This window comes from Amblyraja radiata, chromosome 1 (assembly GCF_010909765.2).
Source record: "Amblyraja radiata isolate CabotCenter1 chromosome 1, sAmbRad1.1.pri, whole genome shotgun sequence".
Lineage (NCBI taxonomy): Eukaryota > Metazoa > Chordata > Chondrichthyes > Rajiformes > Rajidae > Amblyraja > Amblyraja radiata.
Window position 1 is genome coordinate 156,973,776 of NC_045956.1, and position 22,677 is coordinate 156,996,452.

The window sequence follows — 22,677 nt, forward strand, 5'->3', positions numbered from 1 at the left end:
ATGTCTTATATGTAAGAAATTGTAAGACATTGGGGTAACATGAGTCCCAACTTCTATACTCTGACTAATGAAGGCCGATGTGCTGAAAGCCTTTTTGACCACCCTATCTACCTGTGACACCACTTTCAAGGAACTATGCATCTACACTCCTAGATCCCTCTGCTCTACATTAGGTACTGAATTGGTAGCACTGGATAAAGTGTGTGCTGAGAACACCAAAAGAATGTCAACCTCAATTTCTAGGTTAGATAATGTTACCATTCAAATCGGGAATCATTTTTTTTAAGGTGACCTCAGATAAATTATAATGATGGGGAAAGAACAGATGCACAAAGGCCCTGACAGTGACAACACACAGACATATATCTAATATTGCCCTCCCATCATGCAGCCCACTCTCAAAGGCTTAAGAATAAATAGCACTTCTCTGTAATGCTTTCCCTGCTTTTCAAATGATGTGCTCAGTAGAAACATTGGCAAATTAACTGGTGTACTTAACCTGTGCTGTAGTGTAACATTAGCATACACTGGATGCAATAATACCTGTCATAAATGTATTAATAACCAGGGTTTTTGACCCAATGCCTGACAAATTAATACATTCAGTTCTACGGGCATTTCCTTTGCGTGTGATTGTCGCAGATTAATTCCCTTTCAGATTCACCCAAAATTACAATATCTTATCAGCAAATATCAAATTACCAATGACGAGTTGACCATTTCATTTAGCATGGCACTATGCTGTACATGATGCAATTTATTTCTAAAAGGATTATTACCGTCCAGGTCATTCTCTGGTGTTTCTATTGTAAACCAGTCGGAGGATGGGCCTGTTCCGTTCACGGTCATGGCTGAAACTTGAAAGCTGTAGTGTGCACCTTTGTCCAGACCTGTCAATGGAGTCAAAACATGGGTTAGGTCATCAGACATTACTGTTCTGTACATGATTCATCTGCCAGGTGAGAAATATTACACATACCAGTGAGCCTCACTTAATGCACAGAAGTCTAACATTCATTGCACACATAGAGACAGGATTTGCTTTAGACTTTCGACTTTAGGGATACAGCATGGAAATTTGCCCTTCAGCCCACCGAGTCCACGCCGATCAGCAATCACCCTGTACACTAACACGATCATACACACCAGGGACAAATTAGAATTTTAGCAAAGCCAATTAATCCACAGACCTGTATGTCTTTGGAGTGTGGAACGAAACTGGAGCACCCGGAGAAAACCCACGCGGTCACAGGGAGAAGGTACAAACTCCGTGCAGACAGTACCCGTAGTCAGCATCAAAAACAGATCAAAAACTGGCATTGTAAAAAGGCACCAACTCTACCGTATGCCACTGTTCCACTTTGTGGCATGATGTGGCATCAGGTTGGACAAACTTGGATTGTTTTTTCTAAAGCGTTTGAGGTTGAGGGGAAACGTGAAAAAAAAACATGTAAAATTATGAGGCAGATAAGGTACACAGTCAGAACCGTGTATTCCCAAGGTGGCAGTATCAAGGACTGGAGAGCATAGGTTTTAAGTGAGAGGGGCAAGATTTAAAGGAAATGTGCAGGGCAAGATTTTCACATAGAGGTTGATGGGTGCCTGGAACGTGCTGATGTGGACGGTGGTGGAAGTGGATACAATAGTGACATTAGAGCCTGGCATAGGTACAGATGTTAGTCCGTTTGAAGAGGAGAACGTATGTGGCCAATTAGGCCTATCCTTGACAGGCAGGTCTTCCCACAACTTCCACTGGCAAAGTTATCTCTGGCCATTAGATTGGGGAGTGTGTTGCTGTTGCCATTGATTTTTTTACGCCGTTGCCACCTGACCTCCAGGGTCTTGAACCACATGCTGTTGTGGTGCTTCATACCCACCTGAAGCCACTTCCCAGTTGTCAGGGTCCATGTTAAAATTTGACATAACTGCTTTAATCAGAACTATGTGTGTAAGCCTTGCTGGTTTTGAATCCTCCTCCACTCCTCTGTCATATGGGGTTCCACAGGGCTTAATTTTAGGGCCCCTGCTTTTCTCACTGTACTTACTTCCTCTGGGTTCCATTCTTAGAAAGCATGGCATCTCTTTTCATTGTTATGCTGATGATAGCCAACTATATATGCCGCTGAGGAAGGAAGATGCCTTTCTCTGTCAAATCACTTCTGTTATGTCTTGATGACATTAAATCCTGGATGGCCCTAAACTTTCTAGGTTTTAATGAAAAGAAGACAGTGGTGATAGTGTTTGGTCCCAATGGCTGCCGTGAACCTCCCCCTGTTGACTTGGGTCCCCTGGCACGGTATGTGAAGCCAACAGTTTTAAACTTGGGTTTTAAGATGGACAGTGATTTTAAACTAGATAAACAAATAGGCGCGGTGGTTAAGTCCAGCTTCTTTCACTTAAGGCAGCTGGCAAAGGTGAAGCCCATTCTTGAGCGGCAGCATTTTGAAACAGTAATCCATGCGTTTATCACATCTAGGCTGGATTACTGTAACGCACTCTATTTTGGAGTTGCTCGATCTTCCCTGGCTCGTCTCCAGTTGGTTCAGAATGCTGCTGCTCGCCTCTTAACTGGAACTCGAAAGAGGGAGCACATAACGCCAATTCTGGTCTCCCTCCACTGGCTCCCGGAGTACTTTCGAGTTCATTTTAAGATTCTTCTATTCGTTTTTAAATCTTTAAATGGCCTCGCCCCGCCTTACCTCTCTGAGCTGCTTCATCCCTACGCTCCTGCCCGGTGCCTCAGGTCAGCTGATCAGCTGCTCCTGGAGGTACCGAGGTCTAAGCGGAAGCTCAGAGGGGATAGAGCCTTCTCTGTTGCTGCTCCGACATTATGGAACACTCTGCCGTTGCACATCAGACAGGCCCCCTCACTGTCCATCTTCAAAACCAGTCTTAAAACCCTTTTCTATTCCTTGGCTTTTGACCCTGCATGAGACTTTGCTCCTGTTTTAGTGTTTTTAATGTTTTTTATTGTTTTTACTCTCTTTTAATGTTTTTATTGTCTTGGAATAATTTTTTGTTCATGATTAGTCATGTACAGCACTTTGTTGCAACAGTGGTTGTTTTTAAAGTGCTCTATAAATAAAGTTATTATTATTATTATAAGTTATTAATCGAATCCTTGCAGCGAAGCTTTGGTCTTCCTCTTGGCCTCCATGCATCGGCGACCTCCGCAAATTGCACTTATTCGGGGATACGTCCATTTTCCAACCTGTGTGCATGTCCAAGACAGCGGAAATGTTTCAGCTTGTGGATCGCAAGGATACTAGGCTTGTTGGTCAGTGAGAGGACAGATTCGCTGGTGATTTTGACCCGCCAAGAAACTCCCAGGTTGCGGCAAAGACAGTGGTAATGAAAATTATCCAGTTTCCATTCTTGATGTAGGTAAGTCATCCAAGGTTCACTACTGTACAGTAATATGCCCAAGGTGCATTGTTTGTAGACAGTTATCTTGGTCTTGATTGTGAGTTTCCTGTTCTTCCATGCCTGCTTGGTTTAGCCTCCCGAAGGCGGTTGCTGCCTTTCTTATGTGTGAATTGATTTCCTCATCCAGAGAGAGTCTTTATAGATCCTTGGTAGGTGAATTTGTTACCAGTTTCTGCCCCAAGTCATGAAGCAACAGGCTGGGTGGTGAATTCCACACACTGACAACCATTTGCAAGGGGCATGTGGAGATCACAAAACAATTATTTCAAGTGTGGTCAGCAAAATCCAGGCCAAGAACTGAGGGAAGTATGGATTTCCAGCTTTTTGCTTCTCTAGAATAATCAAACATCAGTGGTTAGGGGCACTGGGGAAGAGTAGGAGCAGTTCTCCTACTGCCACAACAGGTCCACAGCTGATGCCATCTCCCTGGTCCTTACACTCAGCATTAGAGCACTTTGACGTGTACCGAGGAATGTAAAGCTTTAGTTCGTGTGCTACCCAGTCAAAGAAGATTATACATGAATACAATCAATACGATCACCCCTCAGCCTCCTGTGCTTCAAGAAATAAAGCCTGCCTGGCCTGCTCGAACTCTCCCTATAGCTCAGGCAACATCCTCATAATGTTTTTTGAAGTCTTTCCAGCTTAATGGCAACTTTCGTATTGCAGTGTGACCAAAACTGTACACAATATTCCAAAATAGATTTAAGATGGGAATATTAGCACAGAGAAAATGTGAATATGCTTCAGATGGTACACAAAAATGCTGGAGAAACTCAGCGGGTGCAGCAGCATCAATGGAGCGAAGGAAATAGGCAACGTTTCGGGCCGAAACCCTTCTTCAGAACAAGGGTTTCGGCCCGAGACGTTGCCTATTTCCTTCGCTCCATAGATGCTGCTGCACCCGCTGAGTTTCTCCAGCATTTTTGTGTACCTTCAGCATCTGTAGTTCTTTCTTTAACAATATGCTTCAGATGTTCTTCTCAAGAAGTATACATCACTGCATATGAATTGTGAGGTGCACAAAGCAAGCAGCCCAACTCTGCCATGTGTACAGAATAAAACTTCCAAACCTCTAAGACATACACACGTTTAATGATATAATGAGTCGATTAGTGTCACATTCTGTGCAATTAATTTTACAAATATAACCCACTCATATTTGACACACATTTGATGTCACCACTTAATATGAATGTGACATGTGTGAGAATGATTTTCATTCTGAAGCACCACTGACAAAGGCCGTGTTTTACTTTGCTGTGGCACTCTTATGATGAATTAGTAATAATTATTCCTAGTTCAAAAACATGATCATTTATCATTAAAATCTGTGTGTAGTAATACAATTAAATACCACTTGTCGCTCTACATATTGTTGGACCATCAAAGTTCAAAATATCGCACAATTGCAGATGTAACATGGGGAAGGAAGGTCCTTCTGTGAAGAACTGACAAAAGCAGCTATGTCTGTCGAAGGCTAAGTAATTACTGGTGCAGCAACATGTCATTAAGCTGGGAAGGGTACAGAGAAGGTTCATGAGAATGTTGCTCAGACTAGATGGCCTGAGCTACAGGGAGAGGTTGGGCAGGCCACGACTTTACTCCTTCGAACACAGAGGCTGAAGGCTAATCTCATAGAGGTGTATAAAATCATGAGGAGAATAGATAGAATGAATGCACAATTTTTTTAGCCCCACCACTGAAATGGTTTCCGTGCTGTTCCCGGAGGTTGCAGGTGGTTGCCGAAGGTTGCAGGTAGTGGAAGCAGGTAGGGAGACTGACAAAAACCTCCGGGAACCTTCGGGGTCCGCACGGAAACCTTGGGTGGGGCGCAAAGTCTCCAGAGGTTTCCGTTCAGGTTTCCTAAGTGGGACAGGGACATAAGGAAATAAAGAACTAGAGGGTATTGGTATAAGGTGAGGAAGCAGGATATAATAGGAATCTGAGGGGCAAGATTCACTCAGTGGGGTTTTAGGTATATGGATGGATCTAGCTGCCAAACAAATTACTTGTGCCAGGTAGCTATAACCAAGTGAGCCTTGGCAGAAATAATAAAGATTTAGACTACTTTTTAAAAGAGGAGAGGATTCAGAAATCGAAGGAGCAAAGGGACTAGGGACTGCTGGTGCAGAAATCCCAAAAGATTACTTTGCAAGTTGAGTCGGTGGTAAGGAAGGCAAATGCAATGTTAGCATTTCTTTTCGAGGAGATTAGAATATAAAAGCAAGGATGCAATGCTGAGACTTTATAAGGCACTGGTGAGGCCACATTTGGAATATTTTGAGCCGTTTAGGACCCATATCTGAAGAAGGATGTGCTAACATTGGAGAGGGTCCAGAAGAGGTTTATAAGAATGATCCCAGGGATGATTGGGTTAACGTTTGATTGCTCTGGGCCTGTACTTGCTGAAGTTTAGAAGAATGAGGGGGAGATCTCATTGAAACCTATTGTATAATGAAAGGCCTGAATAGAGTAGTTGTGGAAAGGATGTTTCCAGTAATAGGAGAGTCTGGAACAAGAGGGCACAGCCTCAGAATAAAAGGATGAAAAGGATGAATGGAGATAAGAAGGAATTTATTTTGCCTGACATTGCTGCATCTGTGGAATTCATTCATTGCCACAGACAGCTGTGGAGGCCGACATTAAGTATTTTTAAAGCGGAGATTGATATGTTCTTGATTAGTAAGGGCATCAAAGGTTAAGGTTAAGGGGAGAAAGGCATGAGAATGTGGTTGAGAGGGAAAATAGATCAGCCAAGATTGAATGGCGGAGTAGACTCAATTGACTAAACGGCCTAATTCTGCTCCTATGTCTTATGGTTTTATGGTGTACTACTCCCCCACAGGAAGCTGAGTGGTCAACAGAAGAACTATTGTGTCCAAGTCGTAGACATAATGTCACAAATAGCATGATCAAGATCAGGAAACATGAGTAGAGCCCTGATTCGTCTACATGCCATGCATAACTGTGCCTGGTCAAGGTGGGTTTAAAATATAGATACAGGAATGTAGATGCTGATGTACAAAAAAATGTTTTAAAAAAAACAATTTAAAAAGGTGTTAGGTTACATTTGGCCACAAATTAGATCTCTTGTTCAATTGAGTAGTCTTTTCTGAAACATTTCAAGGGAGATTTTTAAGTTGGGCCAATTCTGTAAATGTAAGGAAGATAGAGCTGTTGAATTACAATACTTCTTATAACTAGTTTAATGGAGTGGTCAGAGGTTGATTGTTATTTTCTTGGACTCAGCAGTTGATTAAATTAAAATCTATTGTAAAAACGCATCTTCCGGTTCCACTTAGTTTGTCCTATTATTGCTCTTGCTTCCATACATAATGAGGATGATGTGCGATTGCACGATAAAGCTATTAGCTGGAAACATAGAAACATAGAAAATAGGTGCAGGAGGAGGCCATTCGGCCCTTCGAGCCAGCACCACCATTCATTGTGATCATGGCTGATCGTCCCCTATCAATAACCCGTGCCTGCCTTCTCCCCATAACCCTTGATTCCACTAGCCCCTAGAGCTCTATCTAACTCTCTCTTAAATCCATCCAGTGACTTGGCCTCCACTGCCCTCTGTGGCAGGTAATTCCATAAATTCACAACTCTCTGGGTGAAAAAGTTTTTTCTCACCTCAGTCTTAAATGACCTCCCCTTTATTCTAAGACTGTGGCACCTGGTTCTGGACTCGCCCAACATTGGGAACATTTTTCCTGCATCTAGCTTGTCCAGTCCTTTTATAATTTAATATGTTTCTATAAGATCCCCCTCATCTTTCTAAATTCCAGTGAATACAAGCCTAGTCTTTTCAATCTTTCCTCATATGACAGTCCCGCCATCCCAGGGATCAATCTGGAACAACCATTGCATTGATAACTCTTTGTTCCCTTTGCATACAAGAAGGCCTTACAACTCACCAACTGTAAGGAATAAACAGGGTGAATACCAGTTTTTTTTTAAGGACAACACATAAGTGAAGTAAAGGAATTTGAGGAAAACTAATTACAGACATCGGACCCAAGCAGCTGGAGAATCTGCAGCCGACTATGGTTGGGAAAGGCTGAAGTCCATGATGTAGACACCAGCAACTGCTGATGCTGGTTTACAAAAAAAGTGCTGGAGTAACCCAGTGGGTCAGGCTGTATCTATACACTGTAAATGGCTCTATTGTAATAATGATTTGTCTTTCTGCTGACTGGTTAGCACGCAACAAAAATAGATTTTCACTGTACCTCGGTACACATGACAATCAGCTAAACTGAAACTGAAACTGATCTCTGGAGAGGACACAATGTCCTGGAGTAACTCAGCAGGTCAGGCAGCATCTCTGGAGAACATGGACAGGTAACGTTTTGGATTGAGACCCATCTGAAGGTCTGAAGAAGGGTCTCAATACCAAAATTGGGATCCTTCTTCAGAACCATCTATGTTCTCCAGAGAAGTTACCCAACCTGCTGAGTTAATCCAGCACTTAGAGTCTTTTTTTAAAAAACAAATCAGCAACTGCAGTTCTTTATTTCTACATGCTTCTGCTTAGATCTGATCCAGGAAAAATAAGCAATTTATTTCAACATGAGGGGCAAATGTATTGAGTCATCTATATTTTTCAGAACAATTGAGTTTATTTGAATATTTCTCATTCTTTAAAATGTTTAGAAGAGCTTTAAAATGTCTTCATTATTTCCTTTCAAATATATTAATGATTTTGTTTTCATTAAATAATTTTTAATGATTCTGGATGCTCAGGTATCATTCACAGCCCTTAAGAGGTTTGGCAGCCAGCAGCATCTGATGGCATAGTTTATCTGTCTGATGAAGTACATTTTATCTATTTAATGTTCAGAATTTGTTCCACGTCACCATCCCTCCCCCAACTCCTCCTTTACCTTTTTCTCCTCTTCTCTTGGACTGAAAAAGCATCCCGACCCTTAACGCCACCTATCCATATTCACCAGGGAGGCAGCCCGACCTGCTGAGTTACTCCAGTATTATGTGTCGTTGCCATAGAGGGAGTGCAGAGAAGGTTCACCAGACTGATTCCTGGGATGTCAGGACTGTCTTATGAAGAAAGACTGGATAGACTTGGTTTATACTCTCTAGAATTTAGGAGATTGAGAGGGGATCTTATAGAAACTTACAAAATTCTTAAGGGGTTGGACAGGCTAGATGCAGGAAGATTGCTCCCGATGTTGGGGAAGTCCAGGACAAGGGGTCACAGCTTAAGGATAAGGGGGAAATCCTTTAAAACCGAGATGAGAAGAACTTTTTTCACACAGAGAGTGGTGAATCTCTGGAACTCCCTGCCACAGAGAGTAGTCGAGGCCAGTTCATTGGCTATATTTAAGAGGGAGTTAGATGTGGCCCTTGTGGCTAAGGGGATCAGAGGGTATGGAGAGAAGGCAGGTACGGGATACTGAGTTGGATGATCAGCCATGATCATATTGAATGGCGGTGCAGGCTCGAAGGGCCGAATGGCCTACTCCTGCACCTAATTTCTATGTTTCTATGTTTCTATTTGAAGTCCATAATGTCAGATTTAATGCTACGGAATGATACAGGCCAGGACTAAATTGATTTCATATTAGATCCTAAAAGAGCTGCTGTCTTGTTGAAGTTTACAGAATTTTGGTATTTTATGAATGATACTTCTCAAGAGCTTTGAGGTACCTACTGCAGATTGTTTATGCTTTTGAATCAAGGAAGAGGAAAGAGTTTACTGATGTTGAACGCACAAGCAGTTTGGGGTTGTGATCTTCCATTGCTCTTCTTCAAGTAGCCAAAGGCTGTGTTGGTACACTGAAGGTATTGGTGCATTTTGTCATCAATTGGTGGCTCTCACTGAGAGATGACTCATGAGATGCGGGAAGCCATCCACGATGACCGAGGTCCAGATTGATGGATCTTGATCGATGGAGCAGGAGAGGGGCCAATATTGTGTGGTGAAAGGCATTTTCTGGTTGTCTAGTGTATGGCCTTTCCTCATCAGTGCCTCAGTTAAGGAATCAGCAATGGTTTGGAGCTCAGTGTACATACTTGTAAGCATCATGCACCCACCACAGATTTTGGAGGGAATGGAATGGATACCAGATAGCCACAATCCTTTGGCCAACTAGAGTCAATGAAGGTCAACAAGGGAAAACGATTGAGCATTATATTCACTGAATGTGTACGAAGGAACTGCAGATGCTGGTTAAAACCAAAGATAGACACAAAATGCTGCAGTAACTCAGCAGGACAGGCAGCATCTCTGGAGAGAAGGAATGTGTGACATTTCGGGTCAAGACATTTATGGTTGAGTCTGAAGAAAGGTCTCGACCCGAAACGTCATCCATTCCTTCTCTCCAGAGATGCTGCCTGTCCCACTGAGATACTCCAGCATTTTGTGTCTATTATATTCACTGATACTGCAAAGTGGAAGTCTGTGAAAGGAGAATGAGAGGTGGCACAGTGATTTAAAAAGCAGGCATTTGAGCCTGTTAGCGATATTTCTAGAAGGTTCAAGTGCAGAGTGCAGAGACATTTATGAGGAGGCTCCCAGGACTTGAGGACTTGCCTGAGCAATATGGTTGGGGCAGGCTAGGACATAATTCCTTGGAGTGCAAGAGGCTAAGGAGTAATTTTATAAAGGTATATACAATTGCAAGGGGCATAGGTAGGGTAATTTTCCTAGGGTAGTGGAAATCAAGGACTATGGGGCATTGACTAATGGTGAGATGGAACAGGTTCATGGGCAGGAAAGGTTTAGGCCAAATGCAGGCAAATAGGTGTAGCTTAGATGGGATATCTTGGTCAGGTGATTTGAGCCATAGGGCCTGTTTCTATGCTGTACGACTCCTTGGCTCTAATGGTCAATCCTTTGAATAGACTGTATCTCACCTGTAAAGAGGTACCAAAGATTATTAGGCTCGAGGGTCTCCGTGTCACCCCTGCGGCCAATCTTCTTGTGCCTTATTTTGTATCCAGTAATAAAGCCATTCTGTGTATTGGATGGTGGTGGCAGCCAGCTGACCTTTATACTCTGGAAAACAGTAAGATTCACAACATTTAGTCATTTCAATCCAATCACATGTCACCTCAATAGAGTAAAGGTCCATGCAAAACAGCTCAATCAATCTCTGTGCATGTTTATCATAAAGTCAAATATTCTGCTTTAATAATATTCAGTCATATTAATTTGAGAGGTTTTGAATCGAAAATCTACTTATCCCCACAATTTCCTGGATTCTACTGCAGTGAATAAGTTTATTTTTGGTTTAGGTTTAGGTACAAGGTTTGTAATTATCATGTGCTCCAACGTTCAGTGAAAACATTTGTTTTACATTCTGTACAATCAAATCAGATAATGCTGTACATAAAAACAATCAATACATACTCAAGTACAACACGAAGCGTGAAGGGAAAGATACAGAGTGCAGAATATACTGTAGTTCTCAGTATCGCTGCACACTGATTCCAGAGACAAAGTCTTCTGTATGCTATTGGGTAGAGGTGAATTGGCCAGTACCCTAGATGGAAGGACCGTTCAGAAGCCTGATAACAATGAGGAAGAAACAGTCCTGAGTCTGGTGGTGTGTGTTTCAAGGGTCTGTATTTTTTGCACTTTGTATCTTCCCCTTTACTCTATCTATTGCACTTGAATTAGACTCAATTGTATTTATGTATTGTATTATCTAATCTGTTGGGGTGGGAGATTGCAACTTTCACATGGTCCGCCCTGTTTCGACGAATGCATTCAACCTGGCGTGCACAATCAAATAAGAGCAAATTGAACATGGTGTCCTACAACTTTAGGCTGTGCACGCCATAAGCAAGAATAAGAAGATCTAATCTGTTTGGAAAGCGTGCAAAACAAAGCTTTTCACTGTACTTCCTAAACATACAATGGCCATTTACCTTAATAACCAACAACTGGCCAAGCTGAAAAATATCACGAACCTGGACCCTCTGCAGTTTGCATACCGGGCCAATAGATCTGTGGATGACGCAGTCAACCTGGGCCTGCACTTCATCCTCCAGCACCTAGACCACCAGGGGACCTATGCGAGGATTTTGTTTGTTGATTTTAGCTCTGCATTCAACACCATTGTGCCAGAGCTACTACACTCCAAACTCTCCCAGTTGACTGTGCCTGAACCCGTCTGTCGGTGGATCATCAGCTTCCTGATAGACAGGAAGCAGCATGTGAGGCTGGGAAAGCACATCTCGGACCCACATACCCTCAGAATAGGAGCACCGCAAGGCTACTTACTCTCCCCTCTCCTCTACTCTCTCTACACCAATGACTGCACCTCCACTGACTCCTCTGTCAAGTTTCTCAAGTTTGCGGACGACACAACCCTGATTGGACTGATCCAGGATGGGGAGGAATCTGCCTACAGATAGGAAGTGACACAGCTGGCGTCCTGGTGCCATCGCAACAACCTAATGCTCAATGCTCTTAAGACAGTGGAATTCATAGTAGACTTTAGGAGAGCTCCCCCTCCCCTCACCCCACTCACCATCAACAACACCACAGTCACCCGTGGAGTCTTTTAAGTTCCTGGGAACCATCATGTCCAAGGACCTTATGGGGGGCTACCATCGACACCACAGTCAAAAAGGCACAACAGAGGATGTACATCCTGCGGCAGCTGAGAAAGCACAATCTGCCACAGGCAATGATGGTCCAATTCTATATAAGTGAAGACCAGAGACGGAGGATGGAGCCAGTGATGATGACGAAGGAGCAAGGCAAGTAGGTGAGGGAACCAGGGTCCTTCCTATCATGCCCTCTAGTTCAGCCGCGGGATACACCCCCGTTGAACAAACGTGAATGGGTGAGGAGAGCCTGGGACTTGTCTGAATCGGGCGCTGCTCATAAGAACTGGAGCAGGGACTGGACTTTGCACATGGCGCCAAAACATGTCGCTTCTTGCATGCTTGTTCAGTAGACTATTTAGTTTAGTTTAGAGACACAGCGTGGAAACAGGCCCTTCGGCCAACCGGGTCCGCACCGACCAGCGATCCCCACATATTAACATTAACGCACCCACTCTGGGGACAATATTTACATTTACCAAGCCAATTAACCTATGTCTTTGGAGTGTGGGAGGAAACCGAAAAACCGAAAAATCCACACGGTCACGGGGAGAACGTACAAATTCTGTACAGACAGCACTCGTAATCGGGATCGAACCCGGGTATGTAAGGCAAGCTCCTGTACACTTGCTAATCAAGGATGTACTTGGGTATGGGAATACTTTACTGGACTGCTTGACTTGACTGGACTAAGGAAATAATTTCATTAAACGTTTTGCAAGTGATCAAGAAAGCACGATTGGACCATTAAGATCAAGGTTCGGCATGCAAATTATGTCAAAGCTAGGAATGAATTTTGCTATAATGATTACATTTTGTGCAAAGAACATCTAATTTTGTTCCATCATTTCATTAGTTTTGCAAACTATCATGAGTCATACATAGAAAAGATGTAACCTGTAACCCTTCATATAATCTGGTTCATTGGAAAAGAATGGGAGAGGGGAATGATTTGGCAAACTACACTGCAAGCAACAAGGTAAAACATCTACTCAAAACAGAAACTGCGGGGGATAGTCAGCAGGTCACGCTGCAAGTGTGGGAAGAAAGGCAGAGCTCAGGTTTTTGTTCAAAACCCCTTTGTTGTTGATTTACAAAGTAATATTTTTGCATCTGTGCAGGGTTTTAATGTTGAATCATCTCAAGCCAACTGCACTAACTCCAAATTATTAGCCATCATTATTAAAGATGAAAGCTAATAATTTCATTAGTTGGTGAATGTCAAGAGTTTTCACCAGCTCTCTCAGAACAATGCATTCAACCTCACTGAATTTTGTTTTTCAGAAGATCAGTCACCATAAAAATTCTCTGATACAATTTCTGATATCATAGTATTTGCAAGTACAAGATGACTCTATTAATGTTCGCACTAAACTCCACCGTCATGCTGAACGCAATCCGTGCATTGAAAATCCTATCCATGAAGGAACAAAACATCAGTCACTGTACATGTAAAAGGCCATCTTGTTAATTACTGCCCAGTCTACCTAATAAATGATGGTGAGATAGAGGATCAGCCATGATTTTGATGGATGGTTGTGTAAGCGTGAAAGGACAAATGGTTTAATACTGCTTCCATTTCTTAAGTCCCTGTGTACTGAATAATCCCCATCACTCACCCCTCAACAAAAGTTGCTGCTGTGCAACATTAGTTTAGTTTAGTTTAGAGATACAGCACGGAAGCAGGCCCTTCGGCCCACCGAGTCCACGCCGACCAGCAATTCCTGCACACTAACATTATCATTGTATTTACATTGTATTGACAAGATGATCTAAACTCCACCATCATGCTGAACACAACCCGTACACACACTAGGGGTAATTTACAATTTTACTTCGGAGTCACGTGAGTGACTACGTGAAGACCCCGTCCAGTATGCATGCGTGTCATATCGTCTATCGCATTGCGTGACGACTGGCAGGGTGAAGTGATTCTCCTGCCAACAACAGACCTGAGGTAAGTTTTTAAAATACTTTCAGGTTAAATCTTCTTGCAGGAACCTCTACTTAGAGGTCCTGCTTAAAGTCCGGGGCTAAGTCGGGACGGAGGGGAAACCCCAGTCTCGAACTTCAGGGAACCCCGGTCATGGGGTATCCCGCCCACGGACCTAGACGCTCGGAAACGCGGAATGCGGGTAGCGAGCGGCGGTAAATTCACCTTTGAGCCGCTGGCAGCAAACCAACGGCTTCATATGGTGGAGAACCCGCTCCGGAGTCCGCGGGACGCGGGGAGCGGACGGCGGGGATTCGCCTTCGAGCCGCTGGCTCCGCTGGCAGTGGTGCCAGCGGCTTCATATTGGTGCCGGGGACATCGGGACAGTCGCTCCGGAGACCGTAGACTACGGGGAGCGACCGAGAACCCGCTCTGGAGAACCCCCCCGAAGCAGGATAACCCCCCCCCCCCCCCCCCCCCCGACTTTGTAAATTACGGCTATCCCTTTAATAGGGACCGCGGGGATATCCCGGCTGCAGTTACTGCGGGGATACTCAGAGGGGAGGGGGGGGAAAGAAAGCCCCAGCTGGAGAACACCGGGGAGAAGCCCTGTTATAAGGGACCGTGGAGAAAAAGCTGGGGGGGAGAAATAACCCGCAATGGAGTGTTTCTACAAGGATCACAGAGGAACCACACCTGTAACAAACCATGACCACGAGACCAGGCTCGGGAGGAGTGTTGCCCCGCAGCAGAAGGTTTTAAAAGGACATGCAGGTAAATTCCTTACTCGAAGGTCGTTGTGTGCTGTTTTGTGAGAATATGTTACAGGAATGGACGCCGGCGGGAGCAACTGTGATCGCATATCCCGCATGGAGCGGTTGAAGGATCAGAAGTTCCAATGTGACATGCTCCGGTATATGGAGCCTAGTCACCAGGGGGTCCTTGGACGCCCATAGCAGCACCTCATTGAGGGCTGCATAATGCAACTCCCTCGACAGAGGGGTGTATTAGGAGTCACTTCTGGGCTGACTCTGAAGACAGGGGTTTGGCTGAAGAAACCACAAGTGTGCAGGGGGTGCAGGAACAACACTACCAGCAGCAGGAGCTCGACGAGTGGCGTCGGGTTCAAGAAGGCCACATCATCACGCAAGACCTCACATCTTCGACGGCAGCACCCCTAAGCACCCACCAGCAAACCAAGATGAACTGAAGCTGGTGAAAGCTTGAATGCCGTAAACCAGGACAAAGGTCTTTTTTAGGCCACAGCTCAGAACGGCCTTCGTTGGAAGATGCGCCAACCTCGTACGCGAGCTCCTCTACCTCCAGGAGCAGATGTAATCATGCACACATGTTTGAGGCAGCTCCTGGTCGGGTTGCATAAGTCCTCCCATTCGGATAAAGGTATGGAACCTCATCGATGATGTCTCCAGTCATGGATACAAGTTGGTAATATTAAACTGGTTTGAATATTTACACTGGTTTGAGATAACACTAGATTAGTTTATACTGCACACAGGTATGGTTGGAGTTGCCTTTCAAGACAAGGCTCACAAGAATGGGATGTGGATTGATCATTGTCAACAGCCTCAAACCGCATGTGCAATATAGGCTTTTCTGAATAACTTCCATGTGATCATTTCCACTCACAGGGTTGAAGATATTTGAAATTTAACTGGATGAGGCAACGATTCACTCAGTAGCGTTACAATGGGCTAACTCCAGTTTCCAGATTATTTACCAAATCACTACTATCAGTGCTTCGATTGCACAGAGCTAACAAATAGGTAGCATGGTCAATCTGGATGATATTGAACATACTGTATTTTACTAAATTAGCCTTATCAGCCACATAGCTATATTTGAGGAATTGGTTCACACCCATCCAGTTAAATTTAAATTAAGTTGATACCAACTGAAACTATTGATTGTTGGGATACAATCATCCATTTATTGGTCTGGGATCAGCTCTGAGATAAAAATTAGACCTCTGCTATTTTTAGCTGAAACAATCAAAGTCACTATGATGGACAGCTTTGCTCCACTAAAACCTCTTATCCGTAAATCTTCAGTCATTTCCAAACTGATGCTATTGCCCAAAGATGGGTAATTTACTAATACCATCTCTAGTTACGGAGGCAGATGGGATTAGCATGAATTATCAAGTGTTCAGTAATGGTATCAACTGCCAATGGACACCAGGTGCATTCTGTGCATTAAATGGTGTGTGGATATGCATATAAGGCATGCACAAGTCCAAGGTGATACACTTTGGAGGTGGTATATGTTAATCACAAAGGTACAATCAAATCAAAGTATCCGGTGATAGTTTTACTAAACCACATTTAGCACTGGTGTATTATTATGCAAAATCAATGACAACACAGAATGAATGTGTGATCACAAAGTATTTAACGACAATGTGGATTGATAGAACACTAACTATTGAGTTGCTTGCATCCAGTTTCAATCAACAGAGAACGAGGCATACAATGGTGAAGGGTGCATTCTCGCTACACTAGGAAGGAATGTTCTTTTATGTCTTCCTCCATTTGGCCTCAATAGACGGGTTTTGCAAAATTCAGCAAGATTCCCGCTTCCGGGTTTTCATAGTGCCTGCCTGGGTTATACACCTATGGCTCCTGCTGAGGCGAAGAATGAACATAAAACCTTACATGGTTAATTTCGGATAAAAAGATGCTGGTTCAGTTGTGATGTTGAAACCATCCTCTGCATGATATAATCAATCATACTCACAGATTCTGAGAGATCGTTTCTGCGGCTTGGGTTGTCAAACCATGAGCGTTAGAGTGCTCACTACAGATTGCAGGGATAGCACCATATAGCAGCTATCTGCATAGGAGATGGGAAGCATTGTTTATGCTTCCTTACATTTAACACGGCACGGATGACTGCCACATTAAAATTCAGTTTTATGGGATTATAACATTAAGTTACTATTCCATTACTGTACCTTAAGTACCTCCTAATCTTTTGGCTGAGTACATAAACCACTCTGTCCGGTTCTCACCCTCTGATATCCAGAGAATGAAGGTACCGTCAGCTTAAAACCTCCCAGGTTTAGGGACGCAGAGACATGGGTTGTTAACATTGTACTACGTCACTTCACCGATGGGCATCAGCAACATCCCTGCCCATGGTCATACTCACGTACTAGTGATTACACCATGGCGCTGAGTTCAGCGCTATGGGTCCAGTCATTGCAACACTGGATAGGATGATCATATCTGCGGGCTATTATAACATGTTTGTTTAAGATTAATCAAGCAGATTAGACAGGGACATAAGACCAAACTAGAGTTGCATACCCCATGGACCTTGGGTTGCGTGTGATCACGCATTTACACCAGTATGTCAAGGTTCCTAAGAGCTTTATAGACTGACAGCAATATTATAAGTTATATAAAATCTTGTTAGAAGGTATCACTACGAACCTTCTCCAGATGGTTACATGGGTCTGGCATATACAGGAGTGTACATTGACATTGAGTCTCACTCCACCAGGACCGCTATATCTCAGCAGCAGGGATGGACCATATCCTAGCGGTTGCAGGATGGTCAAACTATTGATCTATCCAAATATTCAGAATAAACCTATTGCCAGATCAGGGGTATTTGCCAACTCTATGTTAGGTATGGTTCATACTTCCTCCAGGTTGAGGGAGGTTACTATTGCCACTATTATTCATTATAGCTCAACATGTCTATATCTATGTCATGTCTGAATGCATTCTTAATGCTCACTCATCATTGGCCTACTGATGCAGTGTATGACGCCTGGACTTGGTTCCACGGCATGAAATCACAGAGCTTTAAAATCTTCACGTAGTCACTCACGTGTCTCCGAAGTAAAATAGTAAGATTAAATGAGCTTACCAGTTTGAAGTTTGATCTTTATTTTATGAGGAGTAACGTTGAGGGATTACGTGCCCTCCGCTCCCAGCCCTCTATCATAAAGTTCAACAGGTATTATGGTTCTCTTATCTTACTATGTTCATTTCAACAACTGTTTTCTGTGATTTCACACCGCTGCTTTGAAGATTGACACGCATGCGTACTGGACGGGGTCTTCACGTAATCCCTCAACGTTACTCCTCATAAAATAAAGATCAAACTTCAAACTGGTAAGTTCTCGTTTAATCTTACTATTATACCAGGCCTATTAACTTGCAAACCTGTGCGTCTTTGGAGTGTGGGAGGAAATTGGAGATCCCGGAGAAAACACACGCAGGTCATTGGGAGAACATATAAACTCTGTACAGACAAGCACCCATAGTCAGGTTTGAACCCGGGTCCCTGACGCTGTAAGGCAGCAACTCTACCACTGCGCCACCGTGCCGCCCGACTGAGTAATCTCCACCACTCACCCCTCAACAAAGGTTGGTGCCGCGAAACATAAGTTAATTAATTTCGCAGAATCAAGGGATGAATATTTGGGAGACAGCTGATCTTTTATTACTCTTATGTCATTCTGAGGTTTGAAACATGAAAGGCATCTGCACATTGGAATATTTCCAATGGCAGGAAGGATTAATGGTCTACATGTACTGAAAAACAACTGGATCCCCATCAAGGAGGCGCAGGAGTCTGTGGATGCTCGAATTAAATAAACTAATCTCAGCACATGCGGTTCCTTGCGCCTCCATTTGCAATTTGTGGAGTTCATAACATTGTCAATGATTACTGTTGCCCGAATAAGACTGAAATATTCTCCTGAGCGCCGCTTTAAACTGGTACAAATGTAGAGCCTCAGCACCACCTGAACTAAAGCAGCAACTAAATGCAACAGCTAATAGCTGTAATTATAGTCACTGAAGCATAGCTTCACTATATCAGAGACAATTACACAGATTGCAAGTAGCTATTGCTGATGAACCAGCCTTCCTTTGTCTTTTTACTATTAAATATAGTCTGCTTGCAAGATCAAATAATGATAGTCATTTTGAATGAACACTGTAGGCTTTCAGTAAAATGTTCATACTGGACCATTCCGGGTTGGATAAGGGGACTTGTTATTCGACAAGACAAGTTGTTATTATAATATGGTCTGATTAATGTTGTAGAGCACAAAATCTATTGAAAGACAACCAATAGTTTTCCCCTTTGTTCATTCTTGTCCCATATACAATGGAGTACATTTTTCAGCAAAGAAGACTAGAAAAACAACCATACTTCGGGCACTTCAGAAAATCAAAATCAAAACGCTGATGCTAGAAATCAAAAAATAAATCAGAGAATTGTGGAAATACGTAGCAGGTCAGGCTGCATCTGCGGGAAGGGATAGACACGCAATGCTGGAGTAACTCAGCGGGACAGGCAGCATCTCTGGAGAGAAGGAATGGGTGAAGTTTCAGATCGAGACCCTTCTTCAGAATGTTCTGTGGGAAGGGAAACGGAATTAAATGAAGGAGTTAAAATCTGAAACATTAACTCTGTATCTGTGTTCTGGCCGGCTGGGTTTTTCCATCATTTTCTGTTTATTCGATTTGGAAGGCAGAGCATGCAGGCTCATTTGTTGCAAGTGGATTGCCTGCCATTTTGGTGAAGTGGACGATAAGCTGTCTTGCACACACACACACACACAGGTGTTAAGCAGGACGGACAGACCTTTGGGAGATGTGGGATCCCAGATAATTGGGAGGAAATTGAAGATATAGGATTTAATGCTGGACATCCCGTAGATGGGTTCTTTTGTCAAACTTGTACTATATACAAGTGACCATATCAAGAAAGCATGTAAAATCGCAGTTGGAAGAGAGGTATTTGTTTGCATGTGTCAGGATCTGCTTTAGTATTGGAGCTTACTGTGCAGACAGGACAGATTTCATCAAGTAACAAGATCTGCAGATGCTGGCATGCAAAAAAGATACAGAGTGCTGGAGTAACTCAGCAAGTCATGCAGCATCATTGGAGAACGTATTAGCTGACATTTTAGGTTGGGACCCTTCTTCAGACTAATTGTGATGGGGAGAAGAAAGCTGTATGAGAGGAGGGGCTTGTCAATGCCTGGAGAGTGATAGGTGGATATAGATGAGGGGTGGGTGGGTGGGTTGATAGGCAGATGGTTGGACAAAACCCAGGAATGAAAAAACCTTGAGTGCTTGCCTGTGTGATTGAAGCATGTTGCTGGAATGAGTTTGAAACTGCAAGCTCAAAACCCAGAGGTATTTATCCCATATTATAACTGGAAAGGTACAAGCAGTAAATATAGTTGAGAAAAGAGAAAGATAAACAAAAGTAATGAAGGGATGTCTTGAAGGTGCATGTGCAGGAACTGCTGTATATATATGTACATGCAAAAGCATTAGGCTGATGTCAGGGTGTTAGAACTTTTAATCAAAATGAAGGGACAGTGCAGGGTTGATTGTGGTGGGGCTGGAAGAGAGGTGAGAGTGGGACAAAGTCTTACAAGTGACACGAAGATATGGCGGGATATAGATCAGCGGAAGAAATGAGTGGTGAAATGGCAGATGGAGTTTAATCTGAGCAAGTGTGAGATGTTGCACTGTGGGGGTCAAGTGTAACGGGAAAACATACAATTAACGGCATGACTAAACATCATTGATGTACGGAGAAATCTTGGGGTACATGTCCATAGCTCCCTGAAAGTGGCAACACAAGGAGATAGAGTGGTAAGGAACACATATCGTGTGCTTGGGCAGGGAATTGAATATAAGCCAGGAAGTCACGGTACAGCTGGTTATGCAGCATTTGGAGTATTGCATGCAGTTCTGGTCACCCCATTACAGAAGGATGTGGATGCTTTGGAATACATGGATTAGAGGGTATTAGCACCAGGGTGAGATTGGACAGAATTGGATTTTTTTCTCTGCAATAGCAGAGATTTTGTGAAGTCCTGATAAAAGTAGTGGAGTTGCAATTACTAAGGAGAGGATGCTTGGGAAGCTGAAAGGTCTGAAGATGGATAAGTCTCCTGGTTAGATGGACTACATCCCATTTAGTTTTAGAGATTGTGGAGGCATTGTGATCGTTCAAGAATCACTAGAACAGGGCCGGCCTTAGGACGTGTGGGGCCCAATTGGGAACAATTTTGGTGAGCCCCAGGTTCCCAGCCAAGGTCTGTAGAATTATAGAAATATAAATAAAGTCTATTATAGACTTTATATCTCTATGGTAGAATGGAAAGTAATCAAAATGTGTGCTTAAGCAGTGCCTGCGAGATAATGGACCAAACAGATCTAAGCTACATTTATATAGAGCTCTAGGGGCTAGTGGAGTCAAGGGATATGGGGAGAAGGCAGGCACGGGTTATTGATAGGGTATGGTCAGCCATGATCACAATGAATGGCGGTGCTGGCTCGAGGGGCTGAATGGCCTCCTCCTGCACCTATTTTCTATGTTTCTATGTTTCTATGTTTCTATATATAAATCAAAGAAGTCTGTCTGTTTGGCCGTGTGTCCGCATGAGAATCTCAGAAACTACTTTACTGATCTGGACCAAACTTGGCATAGATAGCAAGTGTCATGTGGGGATCTCAAAAAAACTCCAACCAACCCAATCTGACAAACCCACACCCACACCCAAACCGGGATGGCGGGACTGTCATATGCTGAGAGAATGGGGCGGCTGGGCTCGTACACTCTGGAGTTTAGAAGGATGAGAGGGTATCTTATTGAAACATAAGATTTTTAAAGGTTTGGACCCGCTACAGGCAGGAAACATGTTCCCGATGTTGGTGGAGTCCAGAACCAGGGGCCACAGTTTAAGAATAAGGGGTAAGCCATTTAGATCGGAGACGAGGAAACACTTTTTCTCACAGAGAGTTGTGAGTCTGTGGAATTCTCTGCCTCAGAGGGCGGTGGAGGCCGGTTCTCTGGATACTTTCAAGAGAGAGCTAGATAGGGTTCTTGAAGATAGCGGACTCATGGGATATGGGGAGAAGGCAGGAACTGGGTACTGATTGGGGATGATCAGCCATGATCACATTGAATGGCGGTGCAGGTTCGAAGGGCCGAATGGCCTACTCCTGCACCTATTGTCAATTGTCCCGACACGTGTGAGAGAAAGAGACAGGGACTGACAGTCAGTCTGGACGCACACATGTAGAAAAGTCGTATTCCCTCCTGTGATTCGCAGCTATTTTGGTTCTTAAGTACTCTTTCACTATGGCTTACTTTTCTCTGCATCTAACCTCCCTCCGTTACACCACACAGAGTTTGAAAAGTCATATTCCATCCCACTTATTGTAGCCAATTTTATCCTTATGCTTTCTCATCTTTTACCTGCTGTTTTATGAACATTTTGTACCGCTCTTTGCAGTAATCTTCCGAAAATCAGTGACTTCATATTTCAGATATATGGTTTATATCTCGGTCACTAAAACGTATCTCATTTATGGCTCTGTCGCACAAAATTAATCAACTAGTAGTAAGATCCAGTCAGCTGTGTTTACAATAGATGGAAGGGAAACTCACACTGTGAGAAGGAAACAAACATAAATCTGACGACCTCTAGAAACTTTGGTCGGTCACCATGCCAAAGAAACGTTTTTTAACAATGCGAGCTGAGAGTAGATTACTCTAGCGCGGGCCCCCTTATGCGCGGGGCCCAATTGGGAGCAATTGGTCCAATTGGCTTAAGGCCGCCCCTGCACTAGAGTAAGGAGTAGTGAGGATCATAACTTCAGATTGTTTGGTTATGCCCCTGTCCCACTTACCTGAACGGAAATCTCTGGAGACTGCACCCCACCCAAGGT

At 43.5% G+C, this 22,677-nt stretch overlaps 1 protein-coding gene across 4 annotated transcripts in view; it reads right to left on the reverse strand.

Annotated features, from left to right (window-relative positions):
* The window catches only part of dcc (DCC netrin 1 receptor), a 1,158,836-nt gene that overhangs the window by 138,189 nt on the left and 997,970 nt on the right, over positions 1-22,677 (reverse strand). For all 4 annotated transcript variants that reach the window (XM_033033465.1, XM_033033449.1, XM_033033455.1 and 1 more), the window contains exons 13-14: positions 10,309-10,450; positions 780-890 (exon numbers count right to left, since the gene is read on the reverse strand). In XM_033033465.1, coding sequence (XP_032889356.1) covers positions 780-890; positions 10,309-10,450 — 253 coding nt within the window. The remainder of the gene's footprint in view (positions 1-779; positions 891-10,308; positions 10,451-22,677) is intronic.